Source organism: Aspergillus uvarum (genome assembly GCF_003184745.1).
Source record: "Aspergillus uvarum CBS 121591 unplaced genomic scaffold BO82scaffold_15, whole genome shotgun sequence".
NCBI classification, from domain to species: domain Eukaryota; kingdom Fungi; phylum Ascomycota; class Eurotiomycetes; order Eurotiales; family Aspergillaceae; genus Aspergillus; species Aspergillus uvarum.
In genome coordinates, this window is record NW_020291312.1 from 274855 (window position 1) to 297260 (window position 22406).

Below are 22406 nucleotides of genomic sequence, written 5' to 3' on the forward strand. Positions count from 1 at the left end.
TTTGCTCGCAGTTCATGCAAAGACTTTCCACCGTCATCGCTCCGGTTTCCTCGTTGCGATCCACGAGGTCGCCAGGCTTCTGGAAAGCCACCTGCTCGTCTGCAGACATTGTGATATGGATTGCTGTTTGATAATTGATCAAGGGTATCTTCAAAATGAAAAAGAGTGCGGGCGGAGAGTTCTACTCTAAAGGCGCTTATAGAGAGATGGAAATTTTAGCCAGCGTGGGCGGGAACGTTCCTTTCCCTTCCACTCACTGACTTATCGCCGTGGCGGGGCAATTTTTTTCGGGAGGGGCAGCGGAGAATTAGTCAGCCCGGCCAGATCAGCTCCTGGCCCTGAATGCCTAAGGCCGCACGGCATCAACGCCATCACAAACCTGTAGTTACAACTGTGGTGGGCATCAGCTTGCACTTCGTAAGCACTTGGGAAGACAACCCGACCTTATGCAGTGGCTCACTTCAATCACAAACTAACAAGCCAATCTGACGTGAGGTCTGCACTCAATCTCTAGGCCCCACAGTAAGACCTTTGTTGGCCGAGGTCTTGCAGGAAGGCAACTTGACAAGATCCTAAACTTGAGACAGCCAGTTTGCTCGCGGTGGACTACTGAGCTACCTCCCAGGCCCTTCATGGTCTTGCTCTAGCCAGAATGGTTGCACCTCCATTGGACCCACGAGGACGAGGTCTCTATCAGCTGGCGCATCCAGCCCACCGCATGACGTTCTTTCACGAAGATGCGGGGAAGCACCTCCCTATGTCCGAGGTTGCTGCAGGGATTGTTTGCCAATCAATCTCTGCGAAGACCCCGGTCTCAAAGGCCGAAATTTGAGTCAGGCATTTCTCTCATTGGCGATCACCGTACGCGAAAGAGAAGCAGCATTGATCTCCTACCTGAACAGGACTGCGAGACCCCCTCTTCCTGTGGCAGTGGAGCGGGGTTGCTAGGCATCCTCGGTATGTTCTGAATACATGGAACCTACTCACAGTATTTTGCCGAAGAATATCCCCAATGAGGACAATCGATCTTTCCATGGTGATATGCTTTTGGAAAGGTACCTCCCAGCATTAGTCTGCAGGAACTAACGCGCAGTCAGCTCGATAGATCATGAACCCCACCAATGTTGAAGCTGTATGAAGCCCCGATCTTATCTCTTTGAATCGATGTGCATGATTATAAGGATGTCAGCTGTGAATTGAGTTCATTAGCAGCAGCTGTAGATGTACCTTCAATATCCCGTCACGTGGGGAGGGAGGCAGCTATAAAGAAGCAACTCCTCCCCTGCTTAACCGTAGTAGGAGCTGTATCGTTTCTTTCCCAGCCATCGACCTTGTAACTTTGTGACAAGGATTCACCCCAATATACACCATGACTATCCATATGAACCCTATTCCCAAACAACAGCGCGCTGCTGTTCGTAGCGGGTCGGGCGACACGGCCACCACCAGTATCGAAACCATCGATGTGGACCTCCCGGGACCCGGCGAGATCTTGGTCCGCATTACATGGACCGGATTTTGCGGCTCTGATAAGTCTCTCCTTCAGGATGAATGGGCCGGGTTTGGGGTGACGATGAAGCCCGAGAGCAAAGGGGTCGCAGGACATGAGGGGGTCGGCGTTGTTGTAGCGATTGGCGAAGGTATGGAGAGCCGTTGGAGCATCGGGGACCGCGCCGGCATCAAGTGGATTGCGAAGACCTGCGGCGAATGCGAATTCTGTTTGAGCGGCGTGGACGAGGTCAACTGCCTCAGACAGATCAACAGCGGGTTTACCACCCCGGGTACCTTCCAAGAATACTGTGTGGCGGATGGCCGGTATACCTCCAAAATCCCCGACGGGGTTGCGGATGAAGAGGCAGGACCTATCATGTGCGGCGGAGTGACTGCCTATGTTGCATGCAAGCGGTAAGCAACCGTTGCTCCTGTCAAGGATGGTCGAGCTAGACTAACGATGTGTGTGTGTCCTGGTTAGTGCCAACGTCAAAGCTGGCCAGTGGATTGTGCTCCCCGGAGCTGGCGGTGGCCTAGGTCATCTGGCGATTCAATATGCACGGGCAATGGGAATGCGAGTGATCGCCATCGATGGCGGCGATGACAAACGAGAGTTGTGCCATAAGCTTGGGGCGGAGGTGTTCATTGACTTCCTAACAACAGAAGACATCGCTGCGGAGATCAGGAAGATCACGACATACGGCGCACATGGAGTAATCGTGACAGCCGCAACCAAGACCGTTTATTCGACGGCGCCCACATATCTTCGTCCGAATGGCACGCTGGTGGCTGTCGGTCTGCCTGCAGACCCCACTGTGCTAGCAGGAGCTCCTCCCATGTTGTTGTCCCTCAGGAGATTGAATATCGTTGGTACTCTGACCGGAACGCTGAAAGATGTGGAAGAGGCTCTGGATTTCACCGCACGAGATGTCGTCCACGTAAGGCACTACCATTACCACCCGAATCTCGAGTCAGTCACGCTAATAGCAGATAGCCCGTTTTGGTCAAGGGGAAACTCGAAGACCTCAACTCGTGGGTCGAGAAGATGAAGAAAGGGCAATTGGCTGGGCGTGCAGTGCTTCGGGTTGCGAACTGATCCTGGACTACCTGATTCGGGAAGGCAGCGATCAACCTTGGGGGAATCGGGTGGGTTACCTTGGGGTTTACTCCACCGCAGCTGAATAAGAATGTGAATATCGTCTGTAAATACTTTTAGAAGAGCAAAAGGAAGAATCAATTATTTTCAGAGAGCTAAGCGACGCCCAGTAAATGTTGCCTAAATCGATTTTTTGAAATTATACAGTCGTGTTGAAGCGATCCTCCTCGTCGCCATCCTTGGTATAGGTCTCCCGAGCATCCATCTGTTCCTGCTCGGCCTCACCCAACACAAGATTCTCACGTTTCTCGAGGTCTTCTTCCGTCTCCATAGGAACGTCAGCAGGGGTCTCTTCTCCGCTAGCCTCCTCAACCGCAGGAGTCGAGGATCCGGTCTCGCCGGAGCGCTTGTGTGTGGTGTTGACCAGCGGGGTGTGGTCGTTGAACAGACGCTGGAGCATCGCGCGGCGATCTTCCTTGGGAAGCATCAGGTTGACAGAGTACATGGAACGCCAGAGGGGGAGGGCCATGTTCTCACTAGTCTTTTGTTAGCCTTTGTCGTGGACCCAAAGTAAGAATTAAATATACGTACGTGAATCCTTCTTGACCCGGAGTAGGTCTGATGTATAGGATGCTACATCCCATGGGAATGTCTCTAACACGCTCGCCAATCTCTCCAAGGGCCTTCCAGCCGTCCTGGTCAACCTTGGGAAACATCTCCACGAGGAGGCTACGTAGAGTCTCCTTCTGGGTCAGGGTGACGGCCCGAGCAGGGCCAAGCCAAGGCTCGAGCATTCTCAAGCCATCCGTCTGTACACGCCAGCGGCAGACACCTTCACGCTGCACATCCTGCTTCACAAACATCTTCACACCGCAGTGCACGAACTTCATACCGGCTCCCTCATTTGAAGACAAGATGTCGCGAGCCAGGGCGCTAGTGTAGTAGATGGTTCTCGTGGGGAGAGCTTCGGCATTACGGACCATGAAGCGGTCTCTGGGGAAGCGCTTGGAGATCTGGTAGAATTCGTAGATAGGGTCAAGCTCAGCGTGGTTAGGATCCAGGTACTTGAATGGTTCCTCCACCGGCTGGCCGTTCTTGCGCTTCTGCGGGAGCTGAGGCTTCGACTGGGTCGAGGCTTGTGTGGTTTCAGCAGGAGCCGGAGTAGCATCAGAAGTCTCGACGTCAGTGACGGCAGGCTGTGCAGGAGTGTGGATAGGACGGTCGCCGATAACAACCTCAGCGCCGTTCTCAAGCTTAGTCCGCTTAGCGGGAAGCTCATCCTCAATGCTGTCCGCATCACGCTTGACAGGAACGGGCTCGCTGGTAGCCGAGTAAGGCAATTGATGTGTAGCCTCAGCAACGGTTGCGTTCTTCTGGGCCTCCAGATCAGCCTCCTTATCGTGGGCGACGAGGTCATCCAACGCATCAATCTTCTCCAAGGGCTGTCCGTTTCCTTGCTTCTGCTTGAAATCAAGCTCTTCGGCGAGGGCAGCGACAGAGGCCTTGGGGATGACCTTGGAAGAGTCCTCGGGCTTGGCGCGGATCTCAGACAGCTTCTCCAGGACGACGATGAAGAAGCCACCGGTGTCTTGCATGTGGGGGTAGATGCGAAGACACCTCTCAAGAGGCAGGTCTTCGGTAGGCGGGAACATGCCTTCAGCGATTCTGCCCAGGCCACTGATGCCTTCCTTGTCCTTGCGCTCTTCAACCTCCTTCCAGCTCTCGTAGAAACGGCCTTCGCGGTCCATGACCTTCCAGTTGCGGAGTCCAGGGGCGCGCTTCAGCTCTGGAAGCTCCTTGCTGCAGTCCACGATGCGGACATTGGCAGAGCCACAGCGGCTCAGCGCACTGGCAATGACGGCCTCGTTCTCGATCGGATTCATACTGCAAGTGGAGTAGACAACCCGACCGCCGACCTTCAGCATCTGCAGAGCACGGACGAGAATGCGAACCTGGGTGGCGTGCAGGCCGAGAGCATTGTTCGCGTTCCAGTCCTTCCAGACACCCCAGTTCTTCCGGGCAGTTCCGTCACCAGTGCAGGGCACGTCGGCCAGGATACGGTCGAACTTCAAGTAGCGGGCCTTGCCGGGCTTGCCGTTGACGCCGGGCTCGGAGGGCAGCTTGATCGAGGGGAACAAGGTAGCGTCGTGGTTGGTGACAATCAGGTTCGGGGAGCTCAAGCGCTTCATCTGGTGAATAAGCATGTGGGCACGCTTGTAGTCGGCGTCGTTGGCGATGAGCAGGCCGGTGGTTCTGCCATCATCGTTGAGGCCCTCGGGGCCGATAGGCTCCTCGCCAGCGGTACCCTCAGCAACCTGCTGGGTGACCTGGCGCATAGCCTCTTCCTCACCAGTGTGAACCATCTCCATCAATTGTGCAGACTTGCTGCCAGGGGCAGCACACATGTCCAGAACCGTCATTCCAGGCTTGAGATCGATCAGGAGCGGGGGAATCATGCTGACGACCTCCTGTCTGCTGATGTTGCCGACCTCAGTCTCGGCGACGAGGAACTTCTGGAAAGACGCGAAGGGCGCAAAGCGACGAACGACCTGCTTGGGGGTGGTCATGGACCATGCGAGCTCGTCGGGATACCAGGGGACCGGGCGAGGGGGCTCGACGAAGTTGCCCTCATATTTGATGGAGGTGATCTCGGGAACGTATTGATCCTTGAGCTTCTTCTGGACGGCAAGGGCATGGCTGTGCGATCGTGGATGTTAGCAATGAGCCAAGCATAGCCTATCGCGCAGCTTTTATCTGCGGGGTTGTCACGCAACGATAGGCTCTTTTTGTATTTCTGCGCATAACGTACCCTCGAGAGCCAGTGAAGCGGAAACTGTTGGGGAGATCCCTCTTGAGAGCGGCCCAGAAAGCCTCCTTCTCCTCCTCCGGGACGAAACCCTGAGAGTTGTAGTAGTTCTCGAACTTTTCGTTCTCCCTGGAGATCTGCTGCCAGTTCTTGCGCTCGCCGCCTCTGCCACCACCCTGCGACCGAGGATCAGCATGAATTCGGGACGACACGAGCCGGATCAACCGAGAGCAGCGATGCTCTAGAGGTCGGGAAGGGTTCAGAAGGCCACACATACCTTCTTTCCGCGTTTACCCATGATGATCGAGTGGTGATGTGAGAGATTGGAGTGGGCTGGGACTGGGCGCAATTTCTCCGCTGCAGAAATCTTATCAGCAAAGCTCATCCCGCTCGCCATGGGCGCTTATGTAACGGGTCTGGATTGCATCCAAGCTAGTCCTAAAACAGCCGTCGTCTATAGAGGGCAGTATTGCTTTCGGGGTATAGATTCTTCCCCAATTGAGGATCAACTCTCTCAGCATTGGAAGAGACTAAGCTTCAGTCGGTACTTTCAGGGCACATATGACGCATGAATCGGTGCAAACCACCATAGCATCCACCGAAGCCATCACAACCCGCCACCACACTTCACCAGATGTGATATCAGACACCAAGGATTCGAACATGGATGCTGCAGCCATTACACAAGCTGCCTGAAGACGGAGCTACAGAGTATTCTCAAACCTGCATGCTGACTCAGTCATTTGCCATGAATTAGACCCACCAAGTTGTGCTTCGAACAGTTCCACGCAGGAAATTTGACAACCTTGTAAAGTACACCATGCTACAGCATAAACAAGCACAACAAACACAACACTTGCTCTGCGACCCTCTGTACCAGTCGTCATTGTGCATCAAAGATGCAGATAGCCCTTGCATCCCGCTGCGTCAACTCTATATCGCCAACGCATAGAATCACCGCTTCGTGGCTGACAGGACGGCATATAAGAACAGTCTGTGGACGACGTTGTAGACACTGGCCTCTCCATGGCTGTAATGTTCTAGTGTGTCTCCTCGCCTAAGTAAAGCCAAGCAGTCTTAGAGTTCGAGCAGTGGTATTGACGCTTACGCTGAGAGATGAACGTCGAGCACATCGAGTACTCGTCCGCCTCGTCTGCCGTTCTAGAGCAACAATCGGGCGCAGGATATCCGGAAGGAGGCTTCAGAGCATGGCTGGTCGTGTTCGGCGCGTGGTGCGCCTTGGTTCCGGCCTGGGGGATACTGCACACAGCTGGGGCGATTTACCTATGGACCAGCACGCATCAATTGCATCATTACGAGCCGGCGAGCTATGGCTGGATTTACAGCGCGTATGGGTTCTTCGTCTACTTTGTGGGAGCGCCGATGGGTGTGTACAGATAGCTGCACTGATTATACGGAGGCCGAAGAACTGATCGTCCGAGCTAGGGTTAATCTTTGATGCTTGGGGACCGACTTATTTGGTCCTTTCGGGGTCAGTGGGCATGGTACTGTCTTTGATTTGCTTCAGTTTCAGTGACGGTAATGTTGTTGAAAGAACTGGTACGATAGCAGCAGCAGCAGCTAACGATACCCAGAGTACTATGCAATCTTCCTCTCCCTCAGCTTTCTAGGTGGACTATCGGCCAGTGCGCTCACCACTCCAGCTATGGCAACCATAAGCCACTGGTTCGAATGTCGCCGGGCCTTTGCAACCGGCGTGGCCTGCACCGGCGGCGGAATCGGAGGGGTGATCTTCCCCATCATCATCTACTTCACCGCGCCGAAGATCGGATTCGGGTGGTCGATCCGCATCATCGCGCTCATCAGTGCTGCCCTGCTTGCCATTGCTTGTTGCCTGATCACGACGCAGCGACCCGTCAGGACGGACAGCTGTAGAGAACTGACCCTCAAGCCACTGAAAGACCCTCGATTCGCCGCCACGACCGCTGCCATCTTTCTGACGGAGTGCGCCGTCTTCATCCCGAGCACATATATCCCCTCCTACACCGTGCACGCGGGACTGAGCCACCTCATCGCATACCTGTTGCTCGTTTTCCTGAACCTCGGGACCATCCCAGGCCGGCTCCTGCCGCCTCTCGCCGCCGACCACCTCGGGCGCTTCAACACGATGATCATCACGACTCTCATGTGTGGGATTCTGACCCTCGCCCTCTGGAACAAAGCAGGGGACAGCCTCGGGGCACTCGTGTGTTATGCCGTCTTTTTCGGATTCTGGTCCGGTGCCGCGCTGAGTCTGGCGCCCGTCTGCATCTCCCAGACATGCAGCGCCACGGAGTACGGAAGCCGAAGTGGCATCGCATACAGTATTGCCAGCATCGGGATGCTCTTGGGGATCGGGCTGCCGGGAGTGATTGAGCAGCACAGCTACGGAGGCGTCATTATATTCTCCGGGGTGTTGTTCCTTGCGGCTGCAGGGGCATGGGTCGTTGCTCGAGGGGTGTGTTGTGGCTGGGCGTGGGGAGTCAGGTTCTGAGCGGGATGCACCATGCAGGTCCGTTTAGGATGGTGCTTATGCGACCAGCCACTGGATTATAGAGGTACCATCATTCTCGGTGCTCGCGTGTGTGCTTTTGGCGTCACGGCTGGGAACATGTCCATATTGAGGGGACTACGATCTCTGCGCATCCAGCAGGCCATTGTCCGGACGTAAAAGAGCCTCGCATGGTCCACCACCAATCAGGTATGTTCCTGTTAGCGAATGGAATCCTGGATCCGAAGTCTTGAGTTTATACATCCTTGGCGAATTCTTGACTACCCACTCCAGCCCGCCTTCCTACCACCGTGGATAACAAGCACCTCAATGCCAACAGGGATCCTTTCAGCTCGAAAGGAAAACAGACGAGCTGAAATACAAAGACACCACGCTGAGATCCCTTTAACAGTGGCTATGGCTCAGCGGTCGGGAGCGGGTTTGTCCTGACGGGGAAAAAAAAGCTTGGGTTGGCAATTAGACTCCGTAGGGTGTATACTAGACCAGGGTCCGATGCAGCAGTCAGCAGTCAGCAATAGGGGGTAATCTCTTTTTTTTTTTTTTTTTTTTTTTTTTTTCAAGAGCAAGCACAAGCAGGGGGGAATGAAAGCACGGGAAATAAGCACAGTACCTCGCACCTAAACCGATCCAATGCAATGCATCTGAGTACCTTTAGCCGTTGTCTCAAACCAAGGCTCAAACGGGGCTGAACCCGGAGGAGAGGGGGCTGAAGTGAGCGACTTCCTCGGGGCTCGACTACACAGCCAAGATGCCCTAGTCTACCTCACTGTAGTTGTACAGTCTCAGGGACGATCTGTTCTCATCGAGATGACTTCGTGATTGAAACTCTTTTTCTGAACTATCAACCTTAGAATAGCAATTGAGTAACGTTATCTATTTTGTAGAGACTCAAGCACAGTAATAACCCCTGAGAAGGGATGTACCTGCTCATGTTTGAAGTGGCTTCCTGGTGTTGGCCCCCAACCGCAGCACGCGTGCAAATCTAGGGCCAAAACTTGTGTCTGTCTGTCTGTCTGTCTGTCTGTCAGTGCCACGCAAGGCTTAGAGCATAGCATACAAATGGATGTATAGTGTCCAACCCATGTGGATCTGGTGCTGATTCCCATGTGTCTCTTTTTGTATGAGTCCTTCCTGTACACGAGCACCACACATCACACACCAATGGGGGAAAAAAAAAAAATAAGCCTCCTAATACTCCGTAGTGTCTTGTGCAGTGCAAGGGAGTAGACAACCTCGTACTCGGCCCCATCGCCATGTCTTGTCTTATTTAAAGAGGCCATGCCACGCCCACTGCACTAACCCCAGCCCTCAAACGTCCAAATCTGAAGAGTTGACTCTCAGCCTACTAGTCCTAGAGACTATCCTTTCGTTGATACCCTCCACTCGTTCCTCCACTCGTTCCTCCACTCGTTCCTCCACTCGTTCCTCCACTCGTTCCTCCACTCGTTCCTCCACTCGTTCAACACCGTCATTCATTAAGCCAACTCCTACTACTAAACCCATATCCATCCTACTCATCCCCCCCAACTCGAAAACAATATTCACAATGGGCGAAGGTCAAGAATGGACCAACGGCTTCTGGGACTGCTGCTCCCCATGCAAGATCTGTACGCCTGCCGTTCCCTCCTCCATTCCCCTTCCTCCCATCCAATAATCATGTTGTCCAAGAACTAACCAGAAAAACAGGCTGCCTCGCCTTCTGGTGCCCCTGCTGCCTCTTCGGCCGCACCGCCTCGCGACTCAAGGACCCAGCGCTGAAAGAGCATGGCTCGATGAACGGTGATGTATGTTGCACCCACACCACCCAGTCCCGCAAAAACCCCCCCTAAATCCAATCCCACAAAAGCCAACCCCCCCATCTAATCCCGAAAACAGTGCTGCCTCTACTGCCTCGTCGGCTACTGCGGACTAGGCTTCATCCCGCTGATGCTGAAGCGGGGCAAGCTGCGCGAGAAGTTCCAGCTCGAGGGGTCCGGGTGCGGCGACTGCTTCAAGTCGTTCTGCTGCCCGTGCTGCACGCTGGTGCAGAACGAGAAGGAGGCCGAGAGTCGGGCGGGCTTGCTGGAGAAGGGCGGGTATCAGGCGCCTGCGGGGATGGAGTATAAATGATTTGGTGTTGGTGTCAGTGCGGTAAGGGATTGAGCTGGAGGTTTGTTATGATTCTTGTACTTAGGTTTGATTTCCTGGGGGGATGATTGGGGTTTTAGTTTTGATGCTTGGATGGCTTGGATGGTTGGGAAGCGTTGGGGTTGGGTGGGTAGCTTACCTTTCATTATTGTTGCTGCGGTGGTCAGGGATAGATGGTTCGTTCCAGATACTTGCCACCTTATCCCTATACCTCTACTCATACAGCACCTAAAGTGCAGCTGAACTTGGAACAGACAATACATTTTGATATAGCGACAGTTGTGTACTGTACAAGACACGCTTCCTCGGCACGACCACCGCTTCTATCTATTAAAAATCACCAAAACTAGAAACACTTGCCATAATTCCTGGTGGACAACGCAACAGACACCCCTCACCGACACCTAGCTCAGCCCATTTAAGCAGCGTTGCGGCTCAAGTCCGAGCGGAGACGCTGGTAGTCGAGGATACCCTCGATGCTGCCGACGGCGCTCATGGCGATGTCCTGATCCCACAGCTTGCGCTGGGCGAAATCCATGACGTGCTTCTCAGTGATCTGGCCGATCGTGCGCTCGACGTCCTCGGGGCTGAGGCGGCGGCCGGTCGTGATGATCTGGCGACCGATGTCTTCGGCAACGGCGGTGGTGCCGTCGAGGGAGAGGAGGATCGAGGCCTTGAGCTGGGCCTTGGCACGCTCGACCTCGGCGGGGGTAACGCTGAAGGACAGGCGAGACCACTCGCGGAGAGCGAAGTGGCACAGGTCATCGAGGTTGGTCAGGTTCTCGGAGACGAGGTAGATACCCCAGAGACTAGTGGCACATGTCGGTCAGTAACGCGTCATTGCATGTCACATTATACCAAGAAAGCTTACCCAGTGTCGCTGTAGCTGGTGGAGAAGCTCATGAAGCTGTTGGCAAGGCCGTGGTGCTCAACCAGAGAGCTGAGCTTGCTGCCAAGGTAGGGGGAGTTGCCCATGGCACGGTCCCAGTTACCAACAATGGCCTGGGCAACCAGGGCGGTGAAGTAATCGTCATCCTTCCAGCTGACACCCTCGACGGCAAGGGCGATGTGAGCGGTGGGGAGGGTGTCGTCACGGACTCTGACCTCAGAGCCGATGAACTCGGGGGTACGCTTCTGCTCGGCGGTGAGGGCCAGGGCAGCAGAGGTAGGGGGCTTGCTGGGCAGGGAACCGAAGTGCTCCTCAGCGAGTCTCACGAGCTGCTCGTGGGGGATGCCACCGGCACCGACCAGGACCATGCGGTCGGCGGTGTAGTTGGTCTTGATGTAGTCGACCAAGTTGTCACGGGAGATGGTCTGGATGTTCTCCTTGGGGCCGAGGATGGTGCGGCCGAGGGGCTGTTGCTGGAAGGCAGTGGCGTGGAGGTGGTCGAAAACGACCTCCTCGAGCTGCTTGTCGACCTCCTCCTGCTCACGGAGGATGACGTCGCGCTCGCGCTCAATGGCACCGGCCTCCAACTTGGAGTTCTGGAGGATGTCGGCGAGGATGTCGACGGCCTTGGGGACGTCGTTGTTGAAGGACTTGGCGTAGTAGACGGTGTTCTCGCGCTGCAATCGGGCGTTAGTCGCGATTCTCAAGTAAACTTTTCCTTCCGGTCCGTACCGAGGTGTAGGCGTTCAGGTGAGCGCCCATGTTCTCGATCTCGAGCTCCAATTGGTGCTGGGAACGCTTGTTGGTGCCCTGTAATGATATCACAGTGTTAGCTACCGCGTACAATAGACGCGGTTCTGGAATACATACCTTGAAGGCAAGGTGCTCCAGGAAGTGCGCAGTGCCGTTGGTCTTGTCAGTCTCTGCCCGGCTACCGGCATCGATCCAGACGCCAACAGTGGAGGTCTGAGCATAGGGGGAGTGCTCAGTAGCGATCTAGATCCCGTCAGTGAGTGTCAGAAGCAATTGAAGTCAGATACACGACGGCGCATACCGTGAAACCGTTGGAGAGGGTGGTGGTCTGGGTGGAAGAAGGCAGGGTAACGGGAGAAGCGAAGCCACGCTTGACGGGCTGGACAGCCTTCAGGGCAGCCCGGCTCCGCAGAGCCTGGTTGAGGTTGAACGCTAGGCGCCTAGAGGCCATTGTGTAATAGATGAGGTAGGTGAATTGGAGGGAGGGGGAGGGGGGGAAAGAGGGAGATTGAAGGAAGGGTGTAACAAGACGGTCAGCGCCTGGAGATGGCGAGGTTGAAGTTCGGGAGTCAAATTGTTCGCCCATCCGCCAGCCAATCACATGACCCGCTTTTCCAAACCACCGCTTTCGATCCCGACTGTTTCCTTAGCACCGGCCATACCGTACATTCATTCAGGTTTCATTTCACTGTACAGCATATATCATACTACAACACAGGAACAGCAACAGCTTCAACTACAACCACCACCACCACCACCACCACCACCACCACAACCCACATTCACACTCACATCCACATTCACAATACATCACCTCACCCCGTCACGCAAACCGACTTGCATATTGCCGAATATTCTCCATCATAGACACATCCTCCACAAACCCCAACCCCAGCGCCCTAGTCGTATTGAAATTCGGCGTCCACGTCTGCACGATGCGATCCACCACCGGATCATACTTCTCCTCGACCAACGCCCTGCGCTCCGGCCCGCCCACCTCCTCCAACGCCTCCAACATCTCCTGAATACTAACCAACAACCCGGGCAGATTGACCGCCCGAGAGTCCCCAAACGCCTCAGCGGGCACCTCGCGCGCACGCACAAGATTTCTCACCACCGTCTGCGGCGAGCAGATCCACATCCGCGTGTCTTTGCCCACGGGCAAAACCGCCCGGCGCCCGTGGAAGGGCTCGCGGATGATGTCGCTGGCGAAGCTGCTGGCGGCCTGGGTGGGTTTGCCGGCGCGCACGGTCACGGTGGGCAGGCGGACGGCGCGGCCGTCCAGGAAGCCGCGGCGCGAGTAGTCATTCAGCAGCGTCTCGATGATGAGCTTCTGCGAGCCGTACGAGGACGCCGGCACCGCCGGGAAGTTGGTCTCGTCGATCACGAACCCCGGCGGCGCGGGCCCGTACACCGCCAGGCTCGACGTAAACACCACTTTCACCCCGGGGGTCACGGTGCGCAGCCGGTCGAGGATCTGCCGCGTCGCGTCTAGGTTGACCCGCATGCCCAGCTCGAAGTTGGCCTCCGACCCGCTGGACATGATCCCGTGCAGGAGGTAGACGGTCTCGTAGGGCTGCGCCGCGGTGAAGAGCTCGTCGATGACCGTGGGCGAGGTCAGGTCCGCTTCGAGGCAGCGGGTGCGCGAGGCGTGCTGCGCGGCGGATGCGGGGACGGTGGGCGTGACCACGTCCGTCAGCGTCACGGTGATCTCTGGGTAGCTGGATAGCAGCGCCGCGGCCAGTTCCTGGCCCACGTAGCCGCTGGCGCCGGTGATGATGATTGACATGTTGTAGTTTGGATTTCTCGTCGTCGCGAGGCGGGTTTTAGAGGTGAGATTGTAGTGTAGGTGGTACCAGGTGGTTGCTTAAGGTGCTGAGGAGTAATGGTAAAGTCTATATACCAGCACGCTGCGGGGTTCGAGCGGAGAGGATGCTAAAGAGTAGGTAACGCACTCCACGGCTCCACGCCCTCGGAATGACCATCCTGCTTTTCCATCAATCACCACAACATGATTGACCAACGCCCGTTGATCTGGGTTGAAACGCAGCAAGTCCGAACCTGGTGGCTGGTCGTTCACTGCATCGGCACATAATCCGACTGCCGAGTTAGGCTACGACCGGACAGCCGGCGAAAGTCCGAGATATCCATACGCTGTTACGTTCCCCGTATGACATATCGCCATGGATCTAGGTATCTACATCCACCTGAAGCAGTGGGTACACTTACACAACTGAGATCCTAAGCAGTCAATACGCTAGAGCATACATTTAGACCAACCAGATATCGTAACCCTCGAATTTCTGTCTCAAGAAGTACATTTAGGGAAACCTAGACAAGGACACGATTTGATAGAGCGACCAAATATAGAGAAAAAAAAAAGTTGAAGCATTTCAGCATATCACGGAACACTCGACGCCGGTTGTAAAGAGCATAAATAATTAAAACATGAGAAAGCAGACCACCAGATTCTTTTGTTCTTTAAATTCATGCAGAGCGCTTGTAGATACCAGACACTATACAGTGGTCACGTTCGAAGGGCTCCAAGGTGAGCTGCTCCTTGGGCTTGATTCTCTCCTCTCTCATCTTCTGGACTTCGCGGGCGAACACAACCTCGGGCTTGGCGGTACTGTCGATACAGTTGGCCTTGACGGAGACGATGACACCACCCTCGTTCTTGAGGAACATGTGGGCGTTCAGGCCGACGATACGGGCCTGGTCGGGCTGGGCAACATCGGCGAAGATGACGTCGACCATAGGGACGAGCATGCGGTAGCGGAGGGGGTGTCTGGCGTCCTCGACGATGGGGATGACGTTGGTGCGGTGGGTGGCCATACCGATCAGGTCACGGCCGGAACGGTGAGAGAACTCAACGGCGTAGACGTTACCGGTAGGGCCGACGATATCGGCAACGTGGGAGACGGAGGTACCGCTGGCGGAACCGAGATACAGGACCTTGGAGCCAGGGCGCATGTAGATGTCATCGAGACCACCCAGGATACCGGCAGCCAACTTGGAACGGAAAGGGTTCCAGACACGGTACTCGGTCTTGGTCACAGCACCATCCTGCTCGGCGGGAGACTCGACGGCAATGCGCTTCTCACCGTAGACAGCCTCTCCGGGAGTGAGGTTCTTGGTGACGAGCAAATCTTCCTTACCACCACGGGCAACGAAGACACCGGCGTGACGGTGGGGCTCCTACGCAGAGGATGTCAGTTCACAAATTCGTTTGGGCGTGAGAGCATGGATAACACTTACGATGATGACCTTGGCACCACCGCGAGCACCGCTGGCACCACCGCGGCCACCACCGCGGGGGCCACCACGGCCACGGGGAGCACCACGACCGCCACGGCCACCACCACGGGGGCCACCACGACCACGGCCACCGCTACCAAGACCGCCTAGAGATCGCGAACAGAACGAATTAGCATCCAATCCCCCAGAAGGACACCGCAGGTCAGGTCGAGTATGTCCGCATTCGAGAGCAAAGCACATGAACCCAGGTCTGAAGATGCAGATCATGGGATCACTGTGTGTCGCAATCGTAATGGCACACACGCACACACAAAAAAAGACTGCTCAGTCCCAGGTTGGAGTTGTCGTGAACAAACCTCTGCCACCGCGACCACCACCACCACCGCCACGGGGGGCACCACGACCACCACCACGTCCTCCTCTAGGGGCACCGAAACCCATTGTGTAAGTTTATGTGTGTCGAAAAGTGTTGACTTGGATGAAAAGATCAAATGCTATCAGCCGGAAAAAATTTGGCTGATGCTCAAGTTGGCGGTTGAAGAAAAACTTCCGTAGGTGATTGAGAGACAGGGAGTTCCGTTCGGGAAGGATTGAAAAAATTTCGGAATAGGGCGAAGTGTCGAGCACCTTAAATCAAAGACTTTTTGTCCAAAAATCGTCTCCGCACTGGCGTTCAGTGTTCGGTCGCGGCCGTGCTGCTCGTCGTTGTTGCGGTCGAGATTTTTCAGACGGAGCCTTGGGAATCTTTCGAAAATCAGGAAGCGCTATGGCGGTTCGGGTCTAGCGCCTCACTGCTGCTGTGGGCACTCAGAGCACGTGATTCAGCAGAATAGCGAGATCACCTGATCGTGACAGCCCTGCCAATCGGAGGTTGCCTTCGCTATCCGTCCATGAGCTTTACTAACCTACGTACAGCTGCAGTACTGCCCTGGTGTTCCCGGCGCTTACAGAAACACTCCAACAAGTTCCGGCCGTGACATTAAAGTTTACGTTTCAAAAATTCAATTGTGGTCATCCGATTGTTCTCGTTACTGTTGGTCATCTGTTCAATCAGTATTGGACTATTTACACCTCCCACGGCATCGAACACCCCGCTACCATCATCTGAAATCTTACGACTCGCCGTAGAAGTAATACAGCGCCGCATATTGAACCGTGAAAGTCGACTGCATGTTCTTGCATGTGTCCGGAGCAGCTCCCGAGACGGTTGTCACCCGGTAGACACTCTTGTAGTCTCCAACGGTCCCGTCGATCGAGGTGAGGTAGAGCCAAGGGACGGCGCCAGTGCTGCCCTTGACAGCATCGGAGGGGGCATCAATAGAGCTTTGTTTCTTGGTGATGGCGATGCCGTTCTGCTGTGCGGCGGTGGTATCGAGGTTGAAGACCGGGGTTGAGGTGCCTTCGAAGTAGTGGTGGCCCAAGAGGTCCAGGTTCGCCGGAGGAAGGGCGTCCGGCTCCACACTGGGCAAGGAGATCTTGTACGCCAGGTCTGGCAGCTGCTCCAGCAGGGTCGGGTAGTTGGCTGCAATGCAAGTTGCATTGTAAAGGCGTGCCACGGCGCCGATGGCCACGGGCGTGGATTTCGAAGAGGAGGTCGCACAGGTATAGTTCTATGGAGGCTGTTAGCTTGGGGACGGCTTTTGTCGCATTTGGGCTGGGGGCTTATCGGATACTAACCTGGGTGCCACGTCCAACGGCCACGTAGATTGGCGTCAAGCCAGATGGAGATGGGAGGTTCGATGCGTACGATGGTAGCGAGATCTTCGATGTGTCACAGGTCGTTGCTCTAATAGCAACCTTCTCGATCTCCTTGCTCACCTCCCCGAGAAATGAGGCCATTTCTTGAGAGTAGTCGTATATATCATCCAGCCATGTGGGGGCTGCAAGAGCGCCTGCTGCGAAGCATGCGAGAAAACAGAGACTGGACCGCATCTTGGCTGGTATGTCAGGCACTTTCTATGCTTTGATGTGGATGAATATCGATGTGAATGAGACGAGGAATAGCAAGAAACGTCAACGGCACTGAAGGATCGACACAGTCTATGTGGTGGACAAATTAATGGAATTATGCTCACGAGCAACGTCCCAGACGGACTCGCAAGTTCAAAGGACAGAGCGGAGTGGGTATAATGGGAAAATCACAACGGTTGGAGAGAAGGAGACAGGCAACGAGGCCGCATGGCCATGACAGGATATATACTGCAAGGCATGATGTATGCTCGGACACGGCGCTAGACAGCATGTGCAGGAAGTCGAAGCATTCAACCGGCTTTTCGATGCCCACAATTGCTGTATGCTATAAACAGCCTTCGACTCACAGGGATCCTCAAGCCGCCCGTGGGGAGGAGCTGATATCGCATGCGATCATTGGCCCTTGGATGCGTCGGAGGGGGGATCCTTTAGGCCCTCCGCACAAAAAGTTCATTGAAGACTTCTAGGGCCAGCAGCAGAAAAGGTCACCACACGAAACGCGGCCGTTTCACCCAGCGTCTGCGCTGCAGAATGCCAGGTGGTCGTCGTCCACCATGATTGGAATATCTGCGGATCGGGGGCCTGCAGGCTTGTTTGACTGGACGACGGTGATTGGTGCCAGCCTCTCAAAATATTCCGCTTTAATCTATCGACAGCTAAGAATAGGAGGGATGAATATGCAGGTTGGGAGACTAATATCTCACCGAAGGAGGGGTCGGCGCTTAAAAGCAGAGCGCTTCTACTAGAATCTTACCCATGCGGGTTAGCCTGCAGACTCCCGCCAGATTCCACCACTGGCCCTAATAGCAGGCTCCCCCCCAGTCAAGCTTTAAATCGTCGGTGAAGACGGCAATGGCACTGTAATTTACTGAGTGGTTCTATTCTTGATCTGTTCACTTCGGCTCCGGTTATTTTTGGATGTGCCAATGCTACCCAGGTTGCAGTAAGGAGTCCTGAGCGCTGCCCTAACTGATCTATAGCATGCGGGTGCTATATCACTCAGACACCGCGGTTGATAACGATGCGTGCCCTAGTTCCGCGCTCTGTTGTTGCAGCATATTCTGTGCATCATGAGAATTCGCGCTGGAATCATGACAATGACATGAATCGTGTATCAGAGAAGCTTGACTCCACAGAAAGAAGAACTGATCCGGTCGAGCAGCAGCATACGCAGGCAAACCCAAGAATTAGTCTCCGACGTAGTCTGTGATGATTTAGCAACCATCAACGTCACGTCCAACGCTTGTTGACAATCTCATGGGCGTGTTGCTCGATCCGGTCAAGGGAAATGGAGAAGTTTGAATTTAAAAATAGAACCATCACCGACGCCATTTGCAAGATAGAGCAGGGGGAGGGAGCATCCAAATCCCTATCCACAACCATCTCGCCGCCATCGTACACTACAATCTCCAAAGTGTCTTCCAGAGGTCTCGCCGTTCGCAAAACAGCGCCAGGTTTCTAATGAAAGAGACTGGGGGCCCCGGAACGCATGATTCTGGTATGAACATCCTTTCATCTGGCAAGCTCACTCGGATGTGTAGATCCCTGACATACACTGAAATGATGAAAGGCTTTCGTCTGCGTCATTCAAAGTCTCAAAGTTGCCCACCTGACAAGGTCCTTAGTCTCCCCTCCGACACTTTCTGGGCGCCTAGTTCTCAAGAGGGGTTCTGCAATCCGTCTCGGAGCCATATAGTAGTCGGACTTCCGCGGGGCTTCGTTGAAAGCCAGCACAAGACTTGAGGGATGGGTCTGATCGCAGGTGGCCCACCTTCTTATCTCGCTTGACCTGGTGGATTGAATTTATCGCGACTCTGCTGCGCACTTATTCTGGCTTGGACCGTGAAGTCACTTGCGGTCATTCGAGCCGGTGGATAGACCATAGCTTGTCACTGCTGGAGCTAGTGGATGGACCATGACTATCTAACAATAGGTTGCATGATCCTGTGACTGAACGTGTGTGATACCTCTCCATTTTGTGGTTGATAATCAGGAACTGGAGCGATGTGACCCGACCCCTCGAGAGATGTTTCAGTGGCCCTTCATTGTGGTATGATATCTGGTAGATCCCTCTAGGTGCAGAGGGAAATAGTCGAAGGTGGCCGAGCAGGACAGGCAGACAGGCAGGAACCTGATAGTCAATCTACCCTCCCTGGCCATTCACTTGCCGGTGGTCCCTTAATGCCCCTGGCAGCGTGGTTGTACATCGTTTTCATTCTGGTTGCACGGGCTCTTGGGGGTTGGTTCATCTGCGGTCATTGTCCATGCATCTGCCCATGCAGTGTTCATGTTTGTCACACCTTCGAATGGCAGGAACACTGGCCCACTCACTACTAGCCTGTAGTCATATTCCTACCGTTGTCGCAGGGATGCGGATTGACTTGTTGATCCATTGCAACTTCATCGCAAGGTCTATCAATACCATTATCTGGTATGGATATGAGTATGCTAGTGCCGGGCATTGATGTCACCATGTCCTGTCACCTGGAGGTGTAAACAATGCAAAGTTTACAATATCAGATATGCATTGCTGAAATGCATCTATACCAATCTTTGTGCTCTAATCACATTGCGCAACAATTGTATCACATGTCATTTGCACGCTTACACTCTATATCGCGGATAGTATGGCGCACAAAGTATTCAGTTTACGCTCGCCAGTAGAAAGGGCGTGATATAAATAGAACCTCTACGTCTACCGACGGACTTCCGGACCGACGGGCATTATTCGGAGGGTTGAGACCGACTAAGCATAAAGCGATAAGGACATCGACACTGTATGTAGGCCTTGTGTATTTACATCAAATAAAAGAAAAATCCAATTCATGCCCGTGACCTGGACCCAAGAACGCCCTCGATAGAATACAGAAACTGATGTGGCGAAACCCCAGATGCCAGGTCTCAGTTGACACCGGCTTGGCTGAAGCCTTCTTGTCGCCAATCATCCCCATGTAACTGTTGGCCTGCGTAACTGCCCCCTCCTGCGCCGCTTCCGCCTCCCCCACTCCCTCCACCGGCCATTGCTGCCGCAGCGGCGGCACCTAGACTTGCGGCGCTATGTTTCTCAATCTCCATGGAGCTCATCATGTACAGCATGACAAAGATCAAGACATGTAGGGCGACGCAGTATCCAGCGAACAGATTGCGGCTCGTCCGGTTGGCGAGGATGATGCGCGTTAACGAGAACACAATGCGCTCGGGCAAGGACATACGCTTGTACGCCCGCGCAGACTCGCGGCCACGGAAGGCTGCAAAGGGTGAGATCTGGGCTTCGTAGGCGGATTGGTATCGGTCGAGAGAGAGTCCCGGCGGAGTGTCTGCACCCGCGTGGACTGAGGAAGTGTTCGGCTTGTTCGCGTAGGCGGATGCGGATGACGATCCACCCGGACCGCGATTGTATGTTGACACGTAGCGGGTCTTCTCATAGAGGCTGAGGTTGTCCTTCTGCAGAGAAGCAACTTCCTGTCTCAGGGATTTTACCGTGCCGTACAACTTGGAGAGCTCTTCCTCTAGCTCGGCATTCTTCTTCTTGAAGCGATCACGCTGCGCCTGGATCATGGGCAAGAGACCGGAGCCTCCGCCAACGGCCTCGCCTGCCCGGATGGAGTCTATGGTGTTGGCAGATGCAGCGGACTGATCGAAGCCAGAAATTATAGAAGATGTAGGTGAGACCGCCCCTCCTCTCCGGGACGAGTGGGGATACTTGGACGTATAAGTTCCAGCAACAGACATAGCTGATGATGGGAACGCATTTGCGGCTTCTTCCTGTACACGAAGAAGGTCATTCTCCAGCGTCGTGGACAGTTTCTGCGACTTTTCGAGCTCCTCTTTGGTACTCGAAAGATCGTCCCGCAGGGCCTCGAGCTGACCCTGGAGGTCCCGGTGTGAGACACGCAAGATGGTGAGCTCGTCAGTCAGTTTCTTGTTCCTAGCGAGCAATAGTTGCTCCAGGCTGTTTTTGGAACCCTCCTTTGCCTTGGTTGCTGCGCCGTTGGTAGGGCTCGTAGCATCTGCAAAATCTCCAGCTTCATCATCATCTCCCGGCGAGAATTCGATAGACTTGTCCAACGTCAGTGGCAATCCTCCCGCTCAAATTTGATGTATAGTGCTCACCTTGATCATCTCCAATTCCCGACGAATATCTTCGTAGTCGGCCACCTTCTCCAATCTCGAGCGCAGCTCTTCCTTCTCGGCAGTGGCATTCTTGATCTGTCTCTCAGCTTGGGAGTACTTCGACTCCCACGTGTGTCTCTCCGATTCTCTGTCAAACCGAGCAGCATCCAATTTACGTAGGAGAGAAGAATTCTCGGATTGCAGACGCAGATATGCAGGGTCATCCTCCACCGAGGCCGCTTGTTCTGCCTGAGAATGAGAGACGGCCTGAGCCAGCTCGAGCCTGAGTTGTTCGTTTCGTGCCTCTATCTCTGCTAGGCGCAAACTTGTCTTCTCTAATTCCGCGGAAACCAGCTCCAACTCCGCGGCACTAGCACCATGCTGGACGCCTTCGCCGTCATCGCCATCTTGTCCCAGTCGCTGTGATACCTCGTAGCTCGCTTTGAGTTCCTTGACTAAGCGCTCCTGATGCTCTACCTTCTCCTCCAAGCTTTTCTCCTTGGCAGTCCAGTTGTTGGTCTTCTCGGACAACACCGCTGACCAGGACTCCTCGACTTCTTTGATCTTCGTTTCCTGACCCTCCTCCAGTTTCTTCCGAGCCGTTCGCTCTTCCTCCAGGCGCTTTTCCGTAACCTCGAGCTGCGACGTAAGGCGGTCGACGGACCCCTGCAGTTGGTCCCGCTCGGAGGTCAATTTGGGGACGGTTTCCTCGGAATGAACCAGAGAATCGACGGACGCTTCGAGAAGGGGGTACGGGTCGGGGGCTTCGGATAGAGACGAGTACAACTGTAGGAACGCGGACGAGGAGGCTTTCCCCTGATTTGTCAAGAGATCGATAAAGCTTTGATAAGCTAGACAGTATGTTAGCCGTGACGCAATGGAGATACGTAGTGCCAACGCAGCCGACCTTTCAAGAGACCCTTGTATTCCGCCAATTTCGAGGCATCATCCAGCTTCCGAAAGTCCTTTGTCTTCTGAGCGAGATCTTTCCTCTGCACGAGGGCGTCGCGTTGTTGCGCAACGATATCCGAAGCGGTACTGTCTAGCTTGGCGACGGTGTTGGCAAGATCGATGCCTGATAGAAGTCAAAGAGATTAGCGCTTAGCTTCTCGGGCTGTGTGTATTGGAGAGACGGTGCGACATACCTCTCCAAGCTGCGATGGCCCGCTGGAACTTGTTTGCGCCCTCGGGAAGCTTGCCGGTGGTGGCCTTTTCGGCCTCGTGGCCCTGCTGAGGACTAGTCTCAGGGACAATGGCTTCCGTGATGGCGAACGCATCCATTTTTGCGTGTAGAATACTTGACCCGCCTCGGTGTTCCAGTAGATAGCACAGCAACCCCCATCCGACACTGCACCCGAAATTACCGCTTTTTCTGGATGAGAGACAACCG

The 22406-nt window shown here is 54.6% G+C and overlaps 8 protein-coding genes across 8 annotated transcripts; 3 read left to right on the forward strand and 5 right to left on the reverse strand.

Moving 5' to 3' along the window:
* Positions 1-1308: 1308 nt before the first annotated feature.
* On the forward strand, positions 1309-2741 carry BO82DRAFT_352709 (zinc-dependent alcohol dehydrogenase). The gene is made up of 3 exons (XM_025634767.1): positions 1309-1905; positions 1973-2429; positions 2486-2741. Exons 1-3 carry the CDS (start codon positions 1370-1372, stop codon positions 2585-2587), a joined length of 1095 nt encoding a protein of 364 aa, XP_025493851.1. The 5' UTR covers positions 1309-1369; the 3' UTR covers positions 2588-2741.
* On the reverse strand, positions 2706-5727 carry BO82DRAFT_331529 (tRNA (cytosine-C5-)-methyltransferase). Its single transcript, XM_025633148.1, has 4 exons — positions 5671-5727; positions 5397-5569; positions 3179-5284; positions 2706-3123 (listed from the first exon to the last, which is right to left on the reverse strand). Exons 1-4 carry the CDS (start codon positions 5689-5691, stop codon positions 2787-2789), a joined length of 2637 nt encoding a protein of 878 aa, XP_025493852.1. The 5' UTR covers positions 5692-5727; the 3' UTR covers positions 2706-2786.
* Positions 5728-6419: 692 nt separating this feature from the next.
* Positions 6420-8009, forward strand: BO82DRAFT_382161 (putative monocarboxylate transporter; the record flags this gene model as incomplete). Its single annotated transcript, XM_025637909.1, has 4 exons — positions 6420-6425; positions 6531-6780; positions 6840-6932; positions 6989-8009. 4 exons carry the CDS (start codon positions 6420-6422, stop codon positions 7885-7887), a joined length of 1248 nt encoding a protein of 415 aa, XP_025493853.1. The 3' UTR covers positions 7888-8009.
* Positions 8010-9171: 1162 nt separating this feature from the next.
* Positions 9172-10014, forward strand: BO82DRAFT_390756 (PLAC8 family protein; the record flags this gene model as incomplete). Its single annotated transcript, XM_025638533.1, has 3 exons — positions 9172-9512; positions 9592-9689; positions 9781-10014. Exons 1-3 carry the CDS (start codon positions 9452-9454, stop codon positions 10012-10014), a joined length of 393 nt encoding a protein of 130 aa, XP_025493854.1. The 5' UTR covers positions 9172-9451.
* A 230-nt stretch (positions 10015-10244) lies between these two features.
* On the reverse strand, positions 10245-13693 carry BO82DRAFT_382163 (bifunctional SDR family oxidoreductase/M16 family metallopeptidase). Its single transcript, XM_025637910.1, has 6 exons — positions 12508-13693; positions 11976-12114; positions 11792-11917; positions 11654-11731; positions 10904-11598; positions 10245-10841 (listed from the first exon to the last, which is right to left on the reverse strand). Exons 1-6 carry the CDS (start codon positions 13461-13463, stop codon positions 10451-10453), a joined length of 2385 nt encoding a protein of 794 aa, XP_025493855.1. The 5' UTR covers positions 13464-13693; the 3' UTR covers positions 10245-10450.
* A 230-nt stretch (positions 13694-13923) lies between these two features.
* Positions 13924-15673, reverse strand: BO82DRAFT_352714 (rRNA 2'-O-methyltransferase fibrillarin family protein). The gene is made up of 3 exons (XM_025634768.1): positions 15289-15673; positions 14933-15078; positions 13924-14872 (listed from the first exon to the last, which is right to left on the reverse strand). Exons 1-3 carry the CDS (start codon positions 15371-15373, stop codon positions 14162-14164), a joined length of 942 nt encoding a protein of 313 aa, XP_025493856.1. The 5' UTR covers positions 15374-15673; the 3' UTR covers positions 13924-14161.
* A 371-nt stretch (positions 15674-16044) lies between these two features.
* Positions 16045-16864, reverse strand: BO82DRAFT_363225 (uncharacterized protein; the record flags this gene model as incomplete). Its single annotated transcript, XM_025636888.1, has 2 exons — positions 16045-16542; positions 16610-16864. 2 exons carry the CDS (start codon positions 16862-16864, stop codon positions 16045-16047), a joined length of 753 nt encoding a protein of 250 aa, XP_025493857.1.
* A 2809-nt stretch (positions 16865-19673) lies between these two features.
* BO82DRAFT_352717 (CCAAT displacement transcription factor COY1) lies at positions 19674-22399 on the reverse strand. The gene is made up of 4 exons (XM_025634769.1): positions 22162-22399; positions 21924-22091; positions 21017-21867; positions 19674-20962 (listed from the first exon to the last, which is right to left on the reverse strand). The coding sequence occupies exons 1-4, from the start codon at positions 22295-22297 to the stop codon at positions 19805-19807; spliced, it is 2313 nt and encodes a 770-aa protein (XP_025493858.1). The 5' UTR covers positions 22298-22399; the 3' UTR covers positions 19674-19804.
* Between the last annotated feature and the right edge of the window lie 7 nt (positions 22400-22406).